General features: G+C 44.1%; 1 protein-coding gene across 2 annotated transcripts in view; it reads right to left on the reverse strand.

Moving 5' to 3' along the window:
• Positions 1-309: 309 nt before the first annotated feature.
• Positions 310-21,871, reverse strand: part of LOC112221609 (beta-citrylglutamate synthase B) — a 39,460-nt gene continuing 17,898 nt past the window's right edge. For both annotated transcript variants that reach the window (XM_024383781.2, XM_024383782.2), the window contains exons 3-5: positions 21,487-21,573; positions 8,736-8,939; positions 310-5,524 (exon numbers count right to left, since the gene is read on the reverse strand). In XM_024383781.2, the coding sequence (XP_024239549.1) occupies positions 5,013-5,524; positions 8,736-8,939; positions 21,487-21,573 (803 nt within the window). In that variant the 3' untranslated portion in view covers positions 310-5,012. The remainder of the gene's footprint in view (positions 5,525-8,735; positions 8,940-21,486; positions 21,574-21,871) is intronic.

Consider the following 21,871-nt stretch of genomic DNA (forward strand, 5'->3'; position numbering starts at 1 on the left):
TATGATGTTTATATGCCTCAACTCAAAAACAGAATACTTGAGTATCCCGAATAATAACGGGATATTAGTGTGCATGTAAACGTGGTCACCGATTGACCCTGTTTCTTCAAACAAAATTATTGCATGACTGTAGCCTGCAGACTAGGGGCATGACATTAGCATTCCATATCCATTTAGATTCTTTCATTTAAGTTTTTAATATTTCATCACACACAGATGGTTTGAAGGGGACATTTCTTGTGTTATGGAAGATATTTAATTAGTATTTTAATAACCCACAAAGTTTAATTAGATCATGAACAAATGTGGTATAACAGAAGCAGGTTTTTATTGATCAATTTAATATATCAATCAATATTGCAAACATCAGGTTCATTTCTGAACACATTGATGGATGAAATGAAGGACTCTTTCAAGTCCTACACATGTACAAGTCATGTCTTTATATCAAAACACAAAGAATCAATGTTAATAATTTCACTACTAGTATTATTAGTGTTGATTTTAACATCCATGCTTGTTTTTGGCATTCAGATGTTGAGAGACTGATAAACTCAGAAACACATTGGATTCCTTAATTGAGCCAAATATACATTAGCAGCAATTCAGAAATAAATAGTGACTTTGAATTATGTTGTTGTTGTGTATGGTCACAGACCCTTCACTCACCACAAGTGAACTAGGAAACTCGGAAATGTCTGATTTGCTAACTGGTTTAACACGGCATATGTATAACTGCAACCAGTTAGCAAGTCGGAAGTTTACAAGTTTCCTTTTTCCGACTAGCACGTTTAACATCAGTACAGAACAGGCTGGAGTGCAACATCATCAAACCAGGACCATGTCATTACTTACCAATTACTAGCTTAGCCATGTCATATATAGAATAGGCAGTGTAACCTGTTCTCGTCAATTGGTTCTTTGTCTCCTTCCTATGGTGGACACTGATCAGAAAAGACCGGATAGATGAAATCAAAGCTAAAAACATTTTTCATGCCTTACAACGCCAACCACACTTTTCAAAGATGTTTCCAATTCTGTGCATATTTGTGAATAAAAAGAGTGTGTAGGAGGGGGGCGTTTTTCGTGGCAAATTTGAATCATTCAGTGTTTCCCTATCAATTTCCACAAAGTAAATGGGATAAGGCATTTAAAGTTATTTTGGACACACATACTAAACCATAGAGTAAATTATCCTAGATATGCTTTGTAGATTATATGAATGTAGTAATTAGGACTAATATTATTATTTCAACAATGCATATGTTGGAGAAAATGGTAATCCCTTCATTCTTTCCTATGGCTGGTAATTAAGGTCTAGACCAGGGGTGCGCAAACTTTTTGGCTCAAGGGCCACATCGGGATTTTGAATTTCAATGGAGGGCCGCATTTCTTGTGGGACCAATTGTCTGTTAAAATCAATTTGCGGTGGCTTCCCAAGAGTGTTGCAGCGGTCTAAGGCACTGCATTGCTGTGCATGAGACGTCACTACAGACCCGGGTTCGATCCCAGGCTGTGTCACAGCATGCCGTGACTGGGAGACCCATGAGGCGGAACACAATTGGCCCAGCGTCATCCGGGTTAGGAGAGGGTTTGGCAGGCCGAGATTCCTTGTCCCATCGTGCTCTAGCGACTCCTATGGTGGGCCGGGCGCATGCACGCTGACGAGGTTGGCAGGTGTACGGCGTTTCCTCTGATACATTGGTGCAGCTGGCTTCCGGGTTAAGCGGGCATTGTGTCAAGAAGCAGTGCAGCTTGGCTGGGTCGTGTTTCGGAGAGCGCACGGCTCTCGACCTTCGCCACTCCCGAGTCTGTACGGGAGTTGCAGCGATGTAACTACCAATTGGATACCATGAAATTGGGGAGAAAAAAGGGGTCTCGAGGGACGGATTGAAGTGCCCGGCAGGCCGTACTTTGCCCCCTGGTCTAGACTCTAGGATGTCTTCTCTTTACATTCTTTAAAAAAAAAAGTATACATGTGGAATGACACAGGCTTGATATACAGGACAACACATCAAACGTAACGTTTGGGAAAATAAAAGGGACAACAACAATTGTAGACCAGTCACCCAGAAACTGTGGAAGCAGGGTGACTTAGACTTATTGATGATCAGACCCCCTGGCCCTATTTCAAGTACAGGGGATTCAGTTTACTCAAATAGATATTTCATAATGTTGGACAAATCACAGTACTGTAAATGGTGTTACCTCCCAGTGGAGCTTGCTGAAATACTTGACTGCATTGTCCCTAAAACTTTCCCAAAAATGATTTGCCGTGTTCACATTTGGCATACTCGTGATATCTTCCTCATGGAGACCCATTAGATTCCAGCTGGTTAGTAAATCGCTCCCCACAAAAACCATGCTTCACAGCGGCCTCACTTTATTTGAGACAAGATAAGTGCACACAAACCACATCCTTAAAAATACCAGAAATGAATTAGTGGAAAAAACACTGAACATTATAAAACAAGTAAGGAAAAAAAGTGAGTGTTAACCTTAATGGTACAACGCATCTTTTAATAGTTACAAATCCTTTTTTGTTTGTCATCAATACACATTTTAGGCAGATCTGTAGCTAGGATGGATATGTCACATGCCTTAGGAGTGGGGATGAGATCAAGGCTGCTTCCCTGAGTTATGTTAGAGTCAACGGTTTGACATTGAAGCCTTTTATATATATGCCTCAACACTATGCTGTAGCTAGTCACTAAGTGGCACAAAGTAGAGTGGCTTGTGCTTTGGATGATTACAGCGAATGCTTTTTGGTTGATGATGGATGCCCCAAAGTTAATACCTAGAGGATAGGTATTTTTTGAAGGGTGAGTGGTAGATTTACCGCAAGTAACCAACAGATATCCCTGGAGAAGTTTTCCTTTTGAGGAATAAAAAAAGTAACATTCTATCAAACACACTGTAAAAAAAAGTAAGTATTGTTTTGCATTTTATTTGTACAACAGGTTTATGAAGATTATCTCACTTGAGTTGAATAAACAGTAATTCATCACCGGCCAAAACATTGGGCTGATTAAACACATTTAGCCAAATCCACAGAAACGTTAGCACTCGTGTTTTTTGTAAAACATTTATTTCTGACATTGCAGTTCTGTACAAACCAATCTTTTCTACACAAGTTTACCAAAATGTTTAAGTTGAGAAAGTTAGCAGTTATTTCAGCCCTTTATGGTTTTCATATCAGCCAGAGACTAGTAAGCATGAACACTTCTAAAATTATTATTTACAAAAAATGTACTTGACTACAGTATATCTACGCCCTATGTATCAAGGGAGGGACATCTTGTAAAGTCAAGGATGCTGGCTGATATGTATGACTCAAAGTAGTTTATTCTATGGCAGTGAGAAGTTTTCTGTATTGAGGTATATTTTTCTTGTAGGTGTAGTGACAGCTTCCGCACTGTTTCTAGACGGATTGAACTTGCCTCCAAAGTATCAGGTTAGCGTTTTTCGTCATGAATATTGTTCTGGAGGCAGCTCTGCAGAATGGTCACTAGCACACTAGCACTAGCTAGCACAGCCACAAAATCATAACATCTCTAATCCTAAATTGAGACCAAAAAGCACATTTGACTTTTCATGAATTTTTACATTATCGACAAATTTGACTTTGCAGCTAGCCTATTTAAGGGGAAATCACTCAGATCTGCCTCCAGGACAACCCTCATGACAATAAACGTCAACCTGCTCCCGAGTATGTAGTTCCACCACGCAATTCATCGGTTTATCTTAAAGTGCTTTATTTCAGATGAAGAGAAAAAGTCGCTGTTTGACTATTGTTCTTGTAAAATCCTAATAAAAACAAGCCGCTAAAAACATTAACTTGAAAACCAAGTGACAGTAGCGCTCGATTTTAGAGTTTCAGGGTCAATTGTCCTTGACCTATGCTTATGCATTTCTAGATGGAATCTCTTGAGAGGGTATCGTGTAGTGTTGTTACTATACAAGGTGTCTCTTGACAATGGTGCTAGGTCAGTTTTGTTATTCTAATGATCCCGTGTTTAGGGGCTCCTTGTCAGCATTGGGTGGTAAGTCCCATTTTGATTACAGACAATTCGTGAATTTAATACGAATGAAATGTGACAGTGATTTTTTTATTTGTCAATTTCAATCATCCCATTTCCAGATTTAACTGAGGTAGAAAATGGAAATGACCCCAATCTGCACTTAATAGTCCCTGTGACGGTGAACCAGGTCTGTCCTCTGCTACATGGAGCTGGTGGGCAGTCTAACTAGTCCTCTGTATGTACCCCTCACCCAGTTATGGAGAAAATCACTTGAAAAACACTTCATTTCACCACCAGTAAATCAAGCCTGGCTACTTCCTCAGTGGTTGATCTATAACGACGACCACGCATCATTCTCATTCTCCAAAATACAGTTTTGTAGTGTGTGTTCAGTTTAATTGGGTGACAGACTGGCGTGATTTTCATATAAAGCCCTTGGGCTTCCAACCACACCTGCAAACAGTTGTTTTAAATGTGTTTTTATCTGTATTGTTGTCCATCACTTGTTTTCTTTGGTGCAAACAAATAAAACTTGGTTGACTATGTGTTGATGTATGCAATGCTCTTTAGGATTCTCCCAAAAAATGCTCTTACTCAACTCACACTCACAATGCAATTGAAAACAAAAAGATTCAGTAATTCATCTAACCTTCTGGATCCCACTTCTGCCACCACCTGCGGTTGTAAAACTGGGTTGTTCGCAGTGGGGGAGAAGAGCAGTAGAGTCAGGGGAGCAGCCTCAGATCTCTATGTGTTTATGGGGGGAGTTAGTAAGAGAAGGCGGGTTCGTAATGTCAGTTTCTGTGGTCATGGCATTTTTCATTTCATTTTTGTTTGTTCAGCTCATGCTTTTGCATGTAACATCCTGCCTGTATAACGTGTATAGGAGTTTGTGTGTGTGCTCTGTAACAGGAATGTCCATCGCCATGTGTTCAGGTGTGTGTTTGTAAGTGTGTCTGTGTGTGCATGTGTGCCGTGGCTGTATTCAGCTCACTCAGTCAATAGTTTGATCTCATTGGCGAGGAGGGTGTTGAAGTTGTAGGCCGGGTCAGGGAGGTTGGGCAGGACCGGGCTGGGGCCAACTTGGCGGCTCGTGGGCTGCGGGGTGGTATCGGCCAGCTCGGGGTCGCTCTCACTAGAAGTGGACCCCACGCTCATGTTGCACACGGCCTCGGGCAGTACGTTGCTGGGCGCCGGGCACACCTCAGGCTCGCTGCTAGTCTCGCTGGCACTGGACACCACCGAGAGCAGCGACATCTTGCGTGTCAGGCGGCTAGGCAGCAGTGAGAGGGCGTAGTCAGCCACGATGCCCGCCACGTCCATGCCGCACGCCTGATCGAAGGCAATGAAGCCCACATTGGCGTTGGCCTCGCACACCACGAACGAGCCGTCGTTGAGCTGCAGCAGGTCAATGCCGCACACGTCCATGCCAAGGATGTTGGACACCTGCACCGCCAACTGCTTGCCCTGCTCACTCAGCGGGCACATCATCCCCACGCCACCTGCGGGAGAGGAGGGCAGAATGGAAAGACCGGTATGTCAGTACCACAGACACGCCTGTAACTGCGATCTGTGGACTGTTCACTGTGTGCCTTACATTCACATTCTCTGCGGCCTCTATGGCAAGGAATGACCGGACAGAGAAAACAGTGACCAACTCCCAGGGCAACTATTTCTTAATGTATTGTGAAATGTGGAATTATTTGTATTTATTTTAGAACAATAGATAGAAATATATGATTTATTTGTTTGTCCATCCTATTAATGTAAGTAAGCCAGAGCAACTGAGAATCTATGCTTGCGTAAGACAAACAACATTTGTTATAAAACACAATGTGACACTTGTCATGTAACTGTGGAACAATTGAAGGCTGATGACCCCAAAATGTCACAAGACATGAGTGTGTTTGCTAACCTAAAACTGAAGACGTTATGACAAGCATAATCATGTCTGTCATCAAAAGCAAAGTCACATTCAAGACAACTATATTGTCCTTCTTTGGCCAAATTCAAGTGCAATGCTCCTCTCACTGTCCCCTGTGCTCTGGTGTGGTTTCCTAACATACATGACATAGCATGTTCAGGGTCAGTTCCATATGTTTCTTAAGAAATGATCTCATTCACTGAAAGTAAACATCAGTATGTAAAAAAACTGATTTGGCCCTGACCTTGGTTCTCTGGCAATAACCAGTCTATAGTTGAGTATATTGTGACTGCAGGCCACACTACTTGCCTAGATAGTTCTCAGCTATACTTTTCGTGGCTGTTTATTTACCACCACAGACAGATGCTGGCACTAAGACCGCACTTAGTCAGCTGTATAAGGAAATAAGCAAACAGGAAACCACTCACCCAGAGGCGGCGCTCCAAATAGCCAGAGACTTTAATGCATGGAAACTTAAATCAGTTCTACCAAATCTCTATCAACATGTTAAATGTCACCTGTACTCCACACACAGAGACGTGTACAAAGCTCTCCCTCGCCCTCCATTTGGTAAATCCGACCACAACTCTATCCTCCTGATTCCTGCTTACAAGCTAAAATTAAAGCAGGAAGCACCAGTGACTCGGTCTATAAAAAATGGTCAGATGAAGCAGATGCTAAACTACAGGACTGCTTTGTTATCACAGACTGGAACATGTTCCAGGATTCTTCCAATGACATTGAGGAATACACCACATCAGTCACTGGCTTTATCAATAAGTGCATTGAGGACGTCATGCCCACGGTGACTGTACGTACATAACCCAACCAGAAGAAGCTAAAGGGTAGAGCTGCCGCTTTCAAGGTGCGGGACTCTAACCCGGAAGCTTACAAGAAATCCCACTATGCCTTGGGAAGAACCATAAAACAGGTAAAGCGTCAATACAGGGCTACATACAGATTGAATCATACTACACCGGCTCCGACGCTCGTTGGATGTGGCAGGGCTTGCAAACTAATACAGACTACAAAGGGAAGCAAAGCCGCGAGCTGCCCAGTGACACGAGCCTACCAGACGAGCAAAATCACCTCTATGCTCGCTTCGAGGCAAGCAACACTGAGGCATGCATGAGAGCATCAGCTGTTCCAGACGACTGTGTGATCACGCTCTCCGTAGCCGACGTGAGTAAGACCTTTAAACAGGTCAACATACACAAAGCTGCGTGGCCAGACGGATTACCAGGACGTGTGCTCCGGGCATGTGCTGACCAACTGGCAGGTGTCTTCACTGACATTTTCAACATGTCCCTGATTGAGTCTGTAATACCAACGTGCTTCAAGCAGACCACCATAGTCCCTGTGCCCAAGAACACAAAGGCAACCTGCCTAAATTACTACAGACCCGTAGCACTCACGTCCGTAGCCATGAAGTGCTTTGAAATGCTGGTAATGGCCTACATCAACACCATTATCCCAGAAACCCTTGACCCACTCCAATTTGCATACCGCCCAAACAGATCCACAGATGATGCAATCTCTATTGCACTCCACACTGCCCTTTCCCACCTGGACAAAAGGAATACCTATGTGAGAATGCTGTTCATTGACGACAGCTCAGCGTTCAGCGCCTATCAGAGACCTGGCCGGGTGGTGCCAGAATAACAACCTATCCCTCAACGTAACCAAGACTAAGGAGATGATTGTGGACTACAGGAAAAGGAGCACCGAGCCGCACTGCAAGGCACTTCAGAGGGTAGTGAGTACGGCCCAGTACATCACTGGGGCAAAGCTGCCTGCCATCCAGGACCTCTACACCAGGCGGTGTCAGAGGAAGGCCCTGGATATTGTCAAAGACCCCAGCCACCCCAGTCATAGACTGTTCTCTCTACTACCGCATGGAAAGCGGTACTGGAGTGCCAAGTTTAGGACAAAAAGGCTTCTCAACAGTTTTTTCCCCCAAGCCATAAGACTCCTGAACAGGTAACCAAATGGTTACCCGGACTATTTGCATTGTGTACCCCCCCCTCCAACCCCTCTTTTACGCTGCTGCTACTCTCTGTTTATCTTATATGCATAGTCACTTTAACTATACATTCATGTACATACTACCTAAATTGCTCCCGCACATTGACTAGCCGGGCTATCTGCATTGTATCCCACCGCCCGCCAACCCCTCTTTTTACGCTTTTGCTACTCCTCGGTTCAATCATATATGCATAGTCACTTTAACGATACCTACATGTACATACTACCTCAATAAGCCTGACTAACAGGTGTCTGTCTTGCTACTCTTTTTTCAAATGTCTTTTTACTGTTGTTTTATTTCTACTTACCTACACACACACACACACACACACACACACACACACACACACACACACACACACACACACACACACACACACACACACACACACACACACACACACACACACACACACACACACACACACACACACACACACACACACACACAAACACACACACACACACACCCTTTTTTTTCACAACATTGGTTAGAGCCTGTAAGTAAGCATTTCACTGTAAGGTTTACACCTGTTGTATTCGGTGCACATGACAAATAAACTTTGATTTTATTTGATAGACCTAACCACTGGAGACAAACTTTGCAGAGGACCCACCAGTGGGGGATTTACTTTCATTTTCTGTCTGTAAAACCCTGACAAAGGCTACAAGCCAAATCGTGTACATTTAAAAAAAATAATTCAATCCTATTGTCCTCCAAGAGTGACCAAATATCCTCCTCTCCTCTTTCCAGCATCACTCACCCAGGGAGCAGTTGCTTTGCATGCGTCCATCGGTGGAGCAGCGCAGCATGGAGCCAATGACGCGGCCGCCCACCAGCACCACCCGGACGTCGCGGCCGTGAGACTCCTTCACGTACTCCTGGAAGAGATAGGGAGCGTCGTGGCGAATCAGGTGGCTCAGGTCGGCCAGGTGGTGCTTGTCCCTGGCCAGGAACACCGCCTTTCCTGTGGGTGAGACAGAGTGAAGGGGAGCAAGAGAGAATGATTTCATTTATATATAATTTTTCATTACATGAAGAAGACACTTTAAAAAGAAAAATAAACGTTTGGCTATTTGATGGTTCGTGGCCTGGACAGTGAATGAGAAAAGCAGAATGAGGAAAATCACGTGAACAATAAAAAAATTCACATGTATATTTTTCACGTTGTTTTTCCCTCGTGAATGTTATTTTTTCTTTTCACATGATTATTTTTTACCACTTTCAGCTACATCTGAACTTCCATCAGAGGCAAAGCAGCAGTGGGATGTAAGGTGCTATGTTGCTGGAATGAATGTGCCAAAACTTCCCACTTTAACCAAAGACAAGGAAAATTACAGGAAAGAGGGAGGCGTTTTATTTAATTGCGTTATCATTTATTTTTTATCACTGATTTTGTTGTATCCATTTATAATTGATTTGCTCTGCATAAAAAAACAATCTGTGCAATATTTTGTTTGCAAACACCAATGCAGTTCTCCCACTTTAGCCCATTCTCAGTCAGGAAGCAGTCCAGCATTTTGAATAGCTCTTCAGCTGTGGCTCTGTCTCTGACATATTTACAAAAAAGTAGATCCTCACACAGGGAGTTTGTCATGTCAAAACGTACATAAGCGATAAACAAACAGTCTTTGTTGCTGTCAGTTGCTTCATCGAACTGTAAGGCAAAACGTTTGTCTTTGAGTTTATCTACCTGCTGTTCTTTAAGATCGTTAGCAATGTCATTTATACGTCTGGCGACAGTGTCATTGGACAGAGGGATAGTTTTTATTTTTGCAGCACTTGCATCATCCAGCATGACAGAAACCATGTCTAATGCTGCAGGCAGTATCAGCTCCTCTGCTATGGAGTGGGGGTTGTTGCACTGAGCAATTTGGTACGCCACCTTATATGATCCTAACAGTGCTGGTTTACTGAAGTAGCATTCACAAAGAGGGACGATTGTTGACAATATTCGGCACGTTTTCGCTGAAAAAACTCAAGCGGCTTATCAGCGTGATTGGGGTGTAATGTCTTTAAGTGATGCCTTAATTTATTTGGCTTCATGCTGTCCGCTGCCAACATTTATAGACACAGTAAACATACCGGTCTTTCCTCGTCTCCCACCGTAGTCACAGTGAAGCCAAGAGCTACATACGCTTCGTCATATTTCCTTGTCTCAGCTTTCGGGAGACTTACGTTTGTCTCATTATCTTCGTCTCTCTCCGCCTTTCTTTTCATCCCTGTTAAATATTTTTCCATGGTGTCTCTCAAGGGTTTGTTATCTGCACTTCATATCTCCTGCTCTGTGCTGTGTGCTCTTGTTCGGTGCAAAAAAAGCATGTTCCCGCACATTGGCTAACCGGCATCGCTCTGAGCCCCCCCAGGGGGACGCGCCCCACTATTTGAGAAGGACTGTAATTAAAGTAACATTCTCACACGTGAACTCTAAATTTAAGCTCAACATGTGAAAACAGACATGGTTTTTCTGTCATGGAAAATTCATAATTCCTTCACCTGACTATAGTCCTCTATGTTATACTCTACAGCATAACATTCAGTACTCTTCTGAAGATGACAGTGATAGTGTGAATGTTGACACCTCTCACCTCAACACTCGGGACACTGACAGAGAAGCCATGGTGGGGAGAGAGCAGAATGTCTCTCGCATTGGCTTACAAAAATGCCAGGGCCCATTTTAATTAGAGTGGACTTTGTCCTCACTTTTCGCATCCAAAGTACGTTCATCTCTAGGAGACAGAACGAGTCCCCTTCCTGAGCGGTATGACGGCTGCGTGATCCTGTGGTGTTTGTACGGATGAACGTGGTACCTTCAGGAGTTTGGAAATTGCTCCCAAGGATGAACCAGACTTGTGGAAGTCAAGTCAGGTAGACCTCAGGGAGACCTCCAATTAACTCAAATGATGTCAATTAGCTTATCAGAAGCTTCTAAAGCTATGACATAATTTTCTGGAATTTTCCAAGCTGCTTAAATGCACAGTCAACTATAAGTGAAATAATCTGTCTGTAAACAATTGTTGGAAAAATTACTTGTCATGCACAAAGTAGATATCCTATCCGACTTGCCAAAATTATAGTTTGTTAACAAGACGAAAAACTAGTTTTAATGACTCCAACCTAAGTGTATGTAAACTTCCGACTTCAACTGTATATATATTTTTTAAATAGTTATTTGTTTAGATAGCGTCAAGGATATGTTTTGCAAAATTCTACAAAGTCCTGGAAAAACACTTAGGCCTATAGCCTATTCTCGTTTCCCTCACAATAAAAACATTACAGTGTAATCCATTTGATCAGCTCTGTAGATTCGATTAGTAATTAATAAAGGCCAGTTACTGTCACGACTTCTGCCGAAGTCGTTGCCTCTCCTTGTTCGGGCGGTGCTCGGCGTTCGACGCCACCGGTCTTCTAGCCATCATTGATCCATTTTTAATTTTCCATTGGTTTTGTCTTGTCTTCCCACACACCTGTTTTCAATCCCATTCATTACCTGTTGTGTATTTAACCCTCTGTTTCCCCTCATGTCTTTGTCAGAGATTGTTTATTGTCAGTGTAGTGTTTTTTGTATAGGTGCGCGACGGGTCTTCGAACCCATATTTGTTTATATTCATTTTACTATTTAGTGTTATGGAGCATGTTACTTGGACATATATTAAAAGACTCCATTTTACACTCTGTTTGACTCTCCTTCGCCTGACTTCCCTGCCACCTATACACATATCTCTGACAGAATCTCTGACCCTTATATATGAAGTCAGCAGGAGAGGACACTACGCTCATGGAGGTGGAGGAACGCGTTCGGGAACAAGCGGAGGAGATTGACTGTTTAAGCTCTGTCATGGATCGCATTGTCCAGAATATGGATCGCTGGGAGAGACAGGGAGTTTCTCCACCACCACAACCGGAATCTCCCTTGAACGCTTTTTCCTGTCCGGAACCGAAGATCCATTTATCCCTACCCACGGGATACAACGGAGATACTGCCGGCTGCCAGGGTTTCCTCCTTAAGCTGAACTTGTATCTGGCCACGGTCTCCCCAGTACCATCTGAACGTGAGAAGAGTTACGCCCTCGTCTCATGCCTCACCGGGAAAGCCCTGGAGTGGGCCAGTGCTGTGTGTAGAAGGGAGGATGCGGCGTTGGACTATTTTGAGGAGTTCACCCGCCAATTCCGGATAGTATTTGACCATCCACCCGAAGGCAAAGCAGCGGGTGAGCTCCTCTATCATCTGAGGCAGGAGACGAGGAGTGCACAGGAGTTTGCTTTGGAGTTTAGGACCTTGGCTGCCGGCGCTGGATGGAGCGACAGGGCCCTGATTGACCATTACCGTTGTAGTCTACGCGAGGACGTCCGTCGGGAGCTGGCCTGTAGAGACACCACCCTCACCTTCGACCAGCTGGTGGACATGTCCAGCTGGCTACTCATGGACGTCTAGATCGGGGTCTGGTTGTTCCATCCTCCCGCACCCTCTCTCCCGAACCTATGGAATTGGGAGGGATGGTGCGCAGGGAGACCGGAGGGGGTTCCCGCTCGAGCACCATTCATGGTCGCAGAGGGCACACTGCTGGTCGGTGCCGGGTTGGTTCCTCTGGGAATAGAGAAGGCAGGCAGGGCATTCTGGCATCACCCCAGGTGAGTAGGAACCATTCTCATCCAGAGCCCTCTGTTGCACTAATGTTTGTCTCGGTCTCTTTTCCTGATTTTTCCCTGCATTCCCAGTATAAGGCGCTAGTAGATTCAGGTGCGGCTTGGAATTTCATTAATAAAAGTTTAGCTCATAGTTTAGGGATCCCTATTGTTCCTGTGGATATGCCTTTCCCTATTCATGCCTTAGATAGTCGACCATTAGGGTCAGGGTTTATCAGGGAGGTAACCGCACCTTTATGTATGATAACGCAGGAGGGTCACAAGGAGAAGATTAGTTTTTTCCTTATTGATTCTCCTGCGTATATTCTGTGGTGCTAGGCCTACCCTGGTTAGCTTGCCATAACACCACTGCTTCTTGGCCACAGAGGGCTCTCACGGGGTGGTCGCGAGAGTGCTCAGGTAGGTGTTTAGGGGTTTCCGTTGGTGCTACTACGGTGGAAAGTCCAGACCAGGTCTCCACCGTGCGCATTCCCCCCGAATATGCCGATTTGGCTCTCGCCTTCTGTAAAAAAGAAGGCGACTCAATTACCACCCCATCGACGGGGGGATTGTGCGATAGATCTCCTGGTAGACGCTGCATATCCCAAGAGTCACGTGTATCCCCTGTCGCAAGCGGAGACGGAGGCTATGGAGACATATGTCTCTGAATCCCTGCATCAGGGGTTCATTCAGCCATCCATTTCACCCGTCTCTTCGAGTTTCTTTTTTGTGAAAAAAAGGATGGCGGTTTACGCCCGTGTATTGATTATCGAGGTCTTAATAAAATCACTGTGAAATATAGTTACCCGCTACCTCTAATCAATACGGTTATTGAGTTAATGCACGGGGCACGTTTTTTCACAAAATTGGGTGGAAGACGGCATTTAGCACCACCTCAGGTCATTATGAGTACCTTGTCATGCCATATGGGTTGATGAATGCTCCATCAGTTTTCCAATCATTTGTAGATGAGATCTTCAGGGACCTGCACGGGCAGGGTGTAGTGGTGTATATCGATGATATTCTGATATACTCCGCTACACGCGCCGAGCATGTGTCCCTGGTGCGCAGGGTGCTTGGTCACCTGTTGGAGCATGATCTATATGTCAAGGCTGAGAAATGCTTGTTCTTCCAACAATCCATCTCCTTCCTAGGGCATCGGATTTCCACTTCAGGAGTGGAGATGGAGAGCGACCGCATTACAGCCGTGTGTAATTGGCCGACTCCAAACACGGTAAAGGAGGTGCAGCGTTTTTTGGGGTTTGCCAATTACTACCGGAGGTTTATCCGGGGTTTTGGTCAGGTGGCTGCTCCCATTACCTCACCGCTAAAGGGGGGCCCGGTGCGCTTGCAGTGGTCGACTGAGGCGAACAGGGATTTTGGGCACCTGAAGACTCTGTTTACCTCGGTGCCTGTGTTGGCTCATCCGGATCCCTCTTTGCCATTCATAGTGGAGGTGGACGCATCCGAAGCTGGGATAGGAGCAGTGCTCTCTCAGCGTTCGGGTACGCCACTGAAGCTTCGCCCCTGTGCTTTCTTTAAGAAAGAAGCTCAGCCCGGCGGAGCGAAACTATGATGTGGGGAACCGAAAGCTGTTAGCTGTCGTAGAAGCCTTGAAGGTGTGGAGGCATTGGCTTGAGGGGGCTAAACACCCCTTTCTCATCTGGACTGACCACCGCAATCTGGAGTACATCCGGCAGGCGAAGAGACTGAATCCTCGCCAGGCAAGGTGGGCCATGTTTTTCACTCGTTTTGTGTTTACTCTTTCTTACAGACCAGGCTCCCAGAACGTTAAGGCAGACGCATTGTCTCGGCTGTATGACACAGAGGAGCGATCCATGGATCCCACTCCCATACTCCCAGCTTCCTGTCTGGTGGCGCCTGTAGTGTGGGAGCTGGACGCGGACATTGAGCGGGCGTCACGTGCAGAGCCCTCTCCCCCTGAGTGTCCAGCTGGTCGTCTGTACGTTCCGTCTGCTGTCCGCGACCGATTGCTCTATTGGGCTCACACGTCACCATCCTCTGGTCATCCTGGGATAGGTCTGACGATGCGCTGTCTTGATGGGAGGTACTGGTACTGGCTCTCACAGACCTGTAACTTCTTCTTTAAGAGGCTCCTCTGTCTTCCACTTACCTGTATTAATGGCACCTGTTTGAACTTGTTATCAGTATAAAAGACACCTGTCCACAACCTCAAACAGTCACACTCCAAACTCCACTATGGCCAAGACCAAAGAGCTGTCAAAGGACACCAGAAACAAAATTGTAGACCTGCACCAGGCTGGGAAGACTGAATCTGCAATAGGTAAGCAGCTTGGTTTGAAGAAATCAACTGTGGGAGCAATTATTAGGAAATGGAAGACATACAAGACCACTGATAATCTCCCTCGATCTGGGGCTCCACGCAAGATCTCACCCCGTGGGGTCAAAATGATCACAAGAACGGTGAGCAAAAATCCCAGAACCACACGGTGGGACCTAGTGAATGACCTGCAGAGAGCTGGGACCAAAGTAACAAAGCCTACCATCAGTAACACACTACGCCGCCAGGGACACAAATCCTGCAGTGCCAGACGTGTCCCCCTGCTTAAGCCAGTACATGTCCAGGCTCGTCTGAAGTTTGCTAGAGATTCTATTCTAGTACATGTGAAAGATGATGCTACAACAATAAAAAACAGAAAACGTATGCTCTTTCTTTCTCTTTTCTTCCACCAGATCTACTGTGTTATATTCTCCTACATTCAATTAACATTTCCATAAACTTCAGAATGTTTCCATTCAAATGATATCAAGAATATGCATATCCTTACCTCTGGGGCTGAGCTACAGGCAGTTAGATTAGGGTATGTCTTTAGGCGGAAATTGAGAACAAGGGATGCAGCCATAAGAGGTTAAACTCGGACAAAACAGAGATGCTAGTTCTAGGTCCCAAAAAACAAAGAGATCTTCTGTTGGATCTGATCTAATCTTGAAGGTGGTACAGTCGTCTCAAATAAAACTGTGAAGGACCTCTGCGTTACTCTGGAACCTGATCTCTCTTTTGACAAACATACAGTTGAAGTCGGAAGTTTTACATACATCTAGGTTGGAGTCATTAAAACGTGTTTTTCAACCACTCTACATATTTCTTGTTAACAAACTAGTGTCGGCAAGTCGGTTAGGACATCTACTTTGTGCATGTCACAAAAAAATGTTTCCAACAATTGTTTACAAACAGATTATTTCACTTATAATTCACTGTATCACAATTCTAGTGGGTCAGAAGTTGACATACACTAAGTTGACTGTGCCTTTAAACAACTTGGAAAATTCCAGAAAATGATGTCATGACTTTAGAAGCTTCTGATAGGCTAATTTACATCATTTGAGTCAATTGGAGGTGTACCTGTGGATGTATTTCAAGGCCTACCTTCAAACTCAGTGCCTCTTTGCTTGACATCATGGGAAAATCAAAAGAAATCAGCCAAGACTTCAGAAAAAAATTGTAGACCTCCACAAGTCTGGTTCCAAAAGCCTGAAGGTACCATGTTCATCTGTACAAACAATAGCACGCAAGTATAAACACCATGGGATCACACAGAAGTGATAACGCTCAGGAAGGAGACGCGTTCTGTCTCCTAGAGATGAACGTACTTTGGTGCGAAAAGTGCAAATCAATCCCAGAACAACAGCAAAGGACCTTGTGAAGATGCTGGAGGAAAAAGATACAAAAGCATCTATATCCACAGTAAAACGAGTCCTATATCGACATAACCTGAAAGGCCGCTCAGCAAGGAAGAAGCCACTGCTCCAAAACCACCATAAAAAAGCCAGACTACGCTTTGCACGTGGGGACAAAGATCGTACTTTTCGGAGAAATGTCCTCTGGTCTGATGAAACAAAAATTGAACTGTTTGGCCATAATGACCATCATTATGTTTGGAGGAAAAAGGGGGAGGCTTGCAAGAGAACACCATCCCGGAGAACACCATCCCAACCGTGAAGCACAGGGATGGCAGCATAATGTTGTGGGGGTGCTTTGCTGCAGGAGGGACTGGTGCACTTCACAAAATAGATGGCATCATGAGAGAGGAAAATTATGTGGATATATTAAAGCGACATCTCTAGACATCAGTCAGGAAGTTAAAGCTTGGTCGCAAATGGATCTTCCAAATGGACAATGACCCCAACCATACTTCCAAACTTGTGGCACAATGGCTTAAGGACAACAAAGTCAAGGTATTGGAGTGGCCATCACAAACCTCAATCCAGACCTCAATCTTATAGAAAATATGTGGGCAGAACTGAAAAAGCATGAGCGAGCAAGAGGCCTATAAACCTGACTCCGTTACACCAGCTCTGTCAGGAGGAATGGGCAATAATTCACCCAATTTATTGTGGGAAGCTTGTGGAAGGCTACCCGAAACGTTTGGCCCAAGTTAAACAATTTAAAGGCAATGCTGCCAAACACTAATTGAGTGTATGTAAACCTTTGACCCCCAGGGAATGTAATGAAAGAAATAAAAGCTGAAATAAATCATTCTCCCTACTATTATTCTGACATTTCACATTCTTAAAATAAAGTGGTGATCCTAACTGACCTAAAACAGGGAATTTATACTAGGATTAAATGTCAGGAACTGTGAAAAACTGAGTTTAAATGTATTTGGCTCAGGTGTATGTAAACTTCCGACTTCAAATGTATCAAGACTATTTCAACGACAGCTTTTTTCCATGATGCAGAAAAGCTAATCCATGCTTTCTCACTTCTAGATTAGACTATTGCAATGCTCTACCTTCCGGCTACCTGGATAAAGCAGTAAATAAACTTCAGTTAGTGCTAAACACGGCTGCTAGAATCTTGACTAGAACCCAAAAATGTGATCATATTACTCCAGTGCTAGCCACTCTACACTGACTTCCTGTAAAGGCTAGGGCCGATTTCAAGGTTTTACTGATAACCTACAAAGCATTACATGGGCTTGCTCCTACCTGTCTATCTGATTTGATCTGGCCGTACATACTAGAGGTCGACCGATTAATCGGAATGGCCGATTAATTTGGGCGATTTAAAGTTTTCCTAACAATCGGAAATCTGTATTTTTGGACACCGATTTGGCCGATTTTTTTTTGCAACACCTTTATTTAACTAGGCAAGTCAGTTAAGAACACATTATTATTTTCAATGACGGCCTAGGAACAGTGGGTTACCTGCCTTGTTCAGGGGCAGAACGACATATTTTTACTCTGTCAGCTCGGGGATTCAATCTTGCAACCTTCCAGTTAACTAGTCCAAAGCTCTAACCACCTGCCTCTCATTTCACTCCACGAGGAGCCTGCCTGTTACGCGAATGCAGTAAGTCAAGGTAAGTTGCTAGCTAGCATTAAACTTGTCTTATAAAAAAACAATCAATCAATCATAATCACTAGTTAACTACAGATGGTTGATAATATTACTAGTTTATCTAGCGTGTCCTGCGTTGCATATAATCGATGCGGTGCGTATTCGCGAAAAAGGACTATCCTTGCTCCAATGTGTACCTAACCATAAACATCAATGCCTTTCTTTAAAATAAATACACATTTTTAAACCTGCATATTTAGCTAAAAGAAAACCAAGTTAGCAGGCAATATTAACCAGGTGAAATTGTCACTTCTCTTGCGTTCATTGCACGCAGGGTATATGCAACAGTTTGGGCCGCCTAATTTGCCAGAATTTTACGTAATTATGACATAACATTGAAGGTTGTGCAATGTAACAGGAATATTTAGACTTATGGATGCCACCCATTAGATAAAATATGGAACGGTTCCGTATTTCACTAAAACAATAAACGCCTTGTTTTCGAGATGATAGTTTCCGGATTCTACCATATTAATGACCTAAGGCTCGTATTTCTGTGTGTTATTATGTTATAATTAAGTCTATGATTTGATAGAGCAGTCTGACTGAGCGATGGTAGGAACCAGCAGGCTCGTAAGCATTCATTTAAACAGCACTTTTGTGCGTTTTGCCAGCAGCTCTTCGTTGTGCTTCAAGCATTGCGCTGTTTATGACTTCAAGCCTATCAACTCCCGAGATTAGGCTTGTGTAATCGATGTGAAATGGCTAGCTAGTTAGCGGGGTGTGCGCTAATAGCGTTTCAAACGTCACTCGCTCTGAGACTTGGAGTGGTTATTCCCCTTGCTCTGCATGGGTAACGGTGCTTCGAGGATGGCTGTTGTCGATGTGTTCCTGGTTCGAGCCCAGGTAGGGGCGAGGAGAGGGACGGAAGCTATACTGTTACACTGGCAATACTAAAGTGCCTATAAGAACATCAATAGTCAAAGGTTAATGAAATACAAATGGTATAGAGAGAAATAGTCCTATAATAACTACAACCAAAAACTTCTTACCTTGGAATACTGAAGACTCGTGTTAAAGGAACCACCAGCTTTCATATGTTCTGAGCAAGGAACTTAAACGTTAGCTTTCTTACATGGCACATATTGCACTTTTACTTTCTTCTCCAACACTTTGTTTTTGCATTATTTAAACCAAATTGAACATGTTACATTATTTATTTGAGGCTAAAATTTTTTTATTGGTGTACTATATTAAGTTAAAATAAATGTTCATTCAGTACTGTTGTAATTGTCATTATTACACATTTTTTAAATCGTCCGATTAATCGGCATCGGCTTTTTTTTGGGGCCCTCCAATAATCGGTATCGGCATTGAAAAATCATAATCGGTCGACCTCTAGTACATACCTACACGTATGCTATGGTCACAAGACACAGGCCTCCTTATTGTCCCTAGAATTTCTAAGCAAACAGCTGGAGGCAGGTCTATCTCCTATAGAGCTCCATTTTTATGGAATGGTCTGCCTATCCATGTGAGAGATGCAGACTCGACCTTTAAGTCTTTATTGACGACTCATCTCTTTTGTAGGTCCTATGATTGAGTGTATTCTGGTCCAGGGGTGTGAAGGTGAACGGAAAGGCACTGGAGCAATGAACCGCCCTTGCGGTTCCCCTCTCTCCACCAGGATTCTCTGCCTCTAACCCTATTACGGGAGCTGAGCCACTTGCTTACTGGTGCTCTTCCATCCCGCCCCTAGCAGGGGTGCATCACTTGAGTGGGTTGAGTCACTGACCTGATCTTCCTGTCCGGGGTTGGCGCCCCCCTCGGGTTCGTGCCGTGGGGGAGATCTTTGTGGGCTGTACACTAGCCTTGTCTCGGGTAGTAAGTGGGGGCTAGTGGAGTGGGGGCTGTGCTTTGGCAAAGTGGGTGGGGTTATATCCTGCCTGGTTGGCCCTGTCCAGGGGTATCGTCAGTGTCAGTGTCTCCCGTCCCCTCCTGTCTCAGCCTCCAGTATTTATGCTGCAATAGTTTGTGACTGGGGGCTATGGTCAGTCTGTTATTTTTGGAGTATTTCTTCTGTCTTATCCGGTGTCATGTAGGAATTTAAGTATGTTCCCTCTAATTCTCTCGCTCTCCCTCTCGGAGGACCTGAGCCCTGGGACCATGCTTCAGGACTACCTGGTCTGACGACTCCTTGCTGTTCCAGTTTCAACTGTTTTACCTGCGGCTATGTAACCCTGACCTATTCACCGAACGTGCTGTTTTCGACACTCTCTCTCTACCACACCTGCTGTCTCTAACTCTTAATGCTCAGCTATGAAAAGCCAACTGACATTTACTCCTGAGGTGCTGACCTGTTGCACCCTCTACAACCACTGTGATTATTATTTGACCCTGCTGGTCATCTATGAACGGTTGAACATCTTGGCCATGTACTGTTATAATCTCAACTCGGCACCGCCAGAAGAGGACAGGCCACCCCCTCAGAGCTTGGTTCCTCCTAGGTTCCTGTCTTTCTAGGGAGTTTTTCCGAGCCACCGTGCTCCTACATCTGCATTGCTTGCTGTTTGTGACATTGGCTGATGTAAAAAGGGCTTTATAAATACATTTGATTGATATGGCAGGGTAGCCAAGTGGTTAGAGCGTTGGACTAGTAACCAGAAGGTTGCAAGTTCAAATCCCCGAGCTGACAAGGTACAAATCTGTCATTCTGCCCCTGAACAGGCAGTTAACCCTAGGCCATCATTGAAAATAAGGATTTGTTCTTAAATGACTTGCCTAGTTAAATAAAGAAAAAATACATTTGATTGATTTGGCCCGAATGCAAAGCGTCACATCTAGAGGAAACCTGGTACCATCCCTACGGTGAAGCATGATGGTGGCAGCATCATGCTGTGGGGATGTTTTTTTTTTTATATATTAGCAAAAAAAAAATTGTTACTTTGTCATTAGGGCATATTGTGTATAGATTGATAAGGGAAAAAACTTTTATCAATTTTAGAATAAGGCTGTAATGTAACAAAATGAGGAAAAGTAAAGTGGTCTGAATACTTTCCGAATGCACTGTAGCTTTTTGGGTGGGGCTGATTTGTTTGTATATACAAAATCAAACTTCAGTGGCCGTATGCCTATGGCGGTTCTAGCGTTAACAATGCCCTTTCTTGATAGACTATCTATGCTCTGTCATTACCCAAAGTCTATTGTTATAGACACAGACAATGGGAGACCAATTAAGTGTCAATGACTATGAATAAAAAGTTGATGGGCCAGGAGGCCTCTGAAATAGCTAAGGTTCAATCTCTTTCCTAACTTGACATTAGTCAAAAACTTCTCTGGCAATCCTACTCTAAATGAGAAGGAAAGTTGAAAAATCAGCGAGAATGACAATCACTTAGCACCCCTTTGTTAAATTCCTTTTATGGGTGGACCGAAGTGCTGTTGGTCACGCACACAAAATGGTGGAAGAGGATTCGAGAAGCAGTTTTGCAAAAAACGAGAGGCCTGGGCTGGTTTTGATATTAAAGAGAGAGGTGAATGGAGGGATGATTGCGGTCAGACTAACCTCTGTGACCACGTGCGTTCTTCACCACCACAGGGTAGCCCAGCGGTTCCGCTTCATCAATCATCTTGCGGAAGTTCTCGTGTCCTCCTACGAATAACACAAGATACACACGTTACAATTTGTCCAATGATCAAAATCTCTCCATTACTATCTGTGTAGCTCAGTCATTTGACTGTGCAAAATGGGGTTTGTTGCTATATAGGAACCATGTTCTGACTTGTGAAGCAACGAATGATTGCCATTGGGTGAGGATTGCTGTGGGTATGTCATTCTTTGTTCAAGGGATATTTCGATATTTGGGGTAATTTCCTACTTACCAAGAGTCAGATGAACTCACAAATACCATTTTTATGTCTATGCATGCAGTTCTAGGGAAGTTGAAGGC

This window comes from Oncorhynchus tshawytscha, linkage group LG22 (assembly GCF_018296145.1).
Source record: "Oncorhynchus tshawytscha isolate Ot180627B linkage group LG22, Otsh_v2.0, whole genome shotgun sequence".
Taxonomy (NCBI): Eukaryota; Metazoa; Chordata; class Actinopteri; order Salmoniformes; family Salmonidae; genus Oncorhynchus; species Oncorhynchus tshawytscha.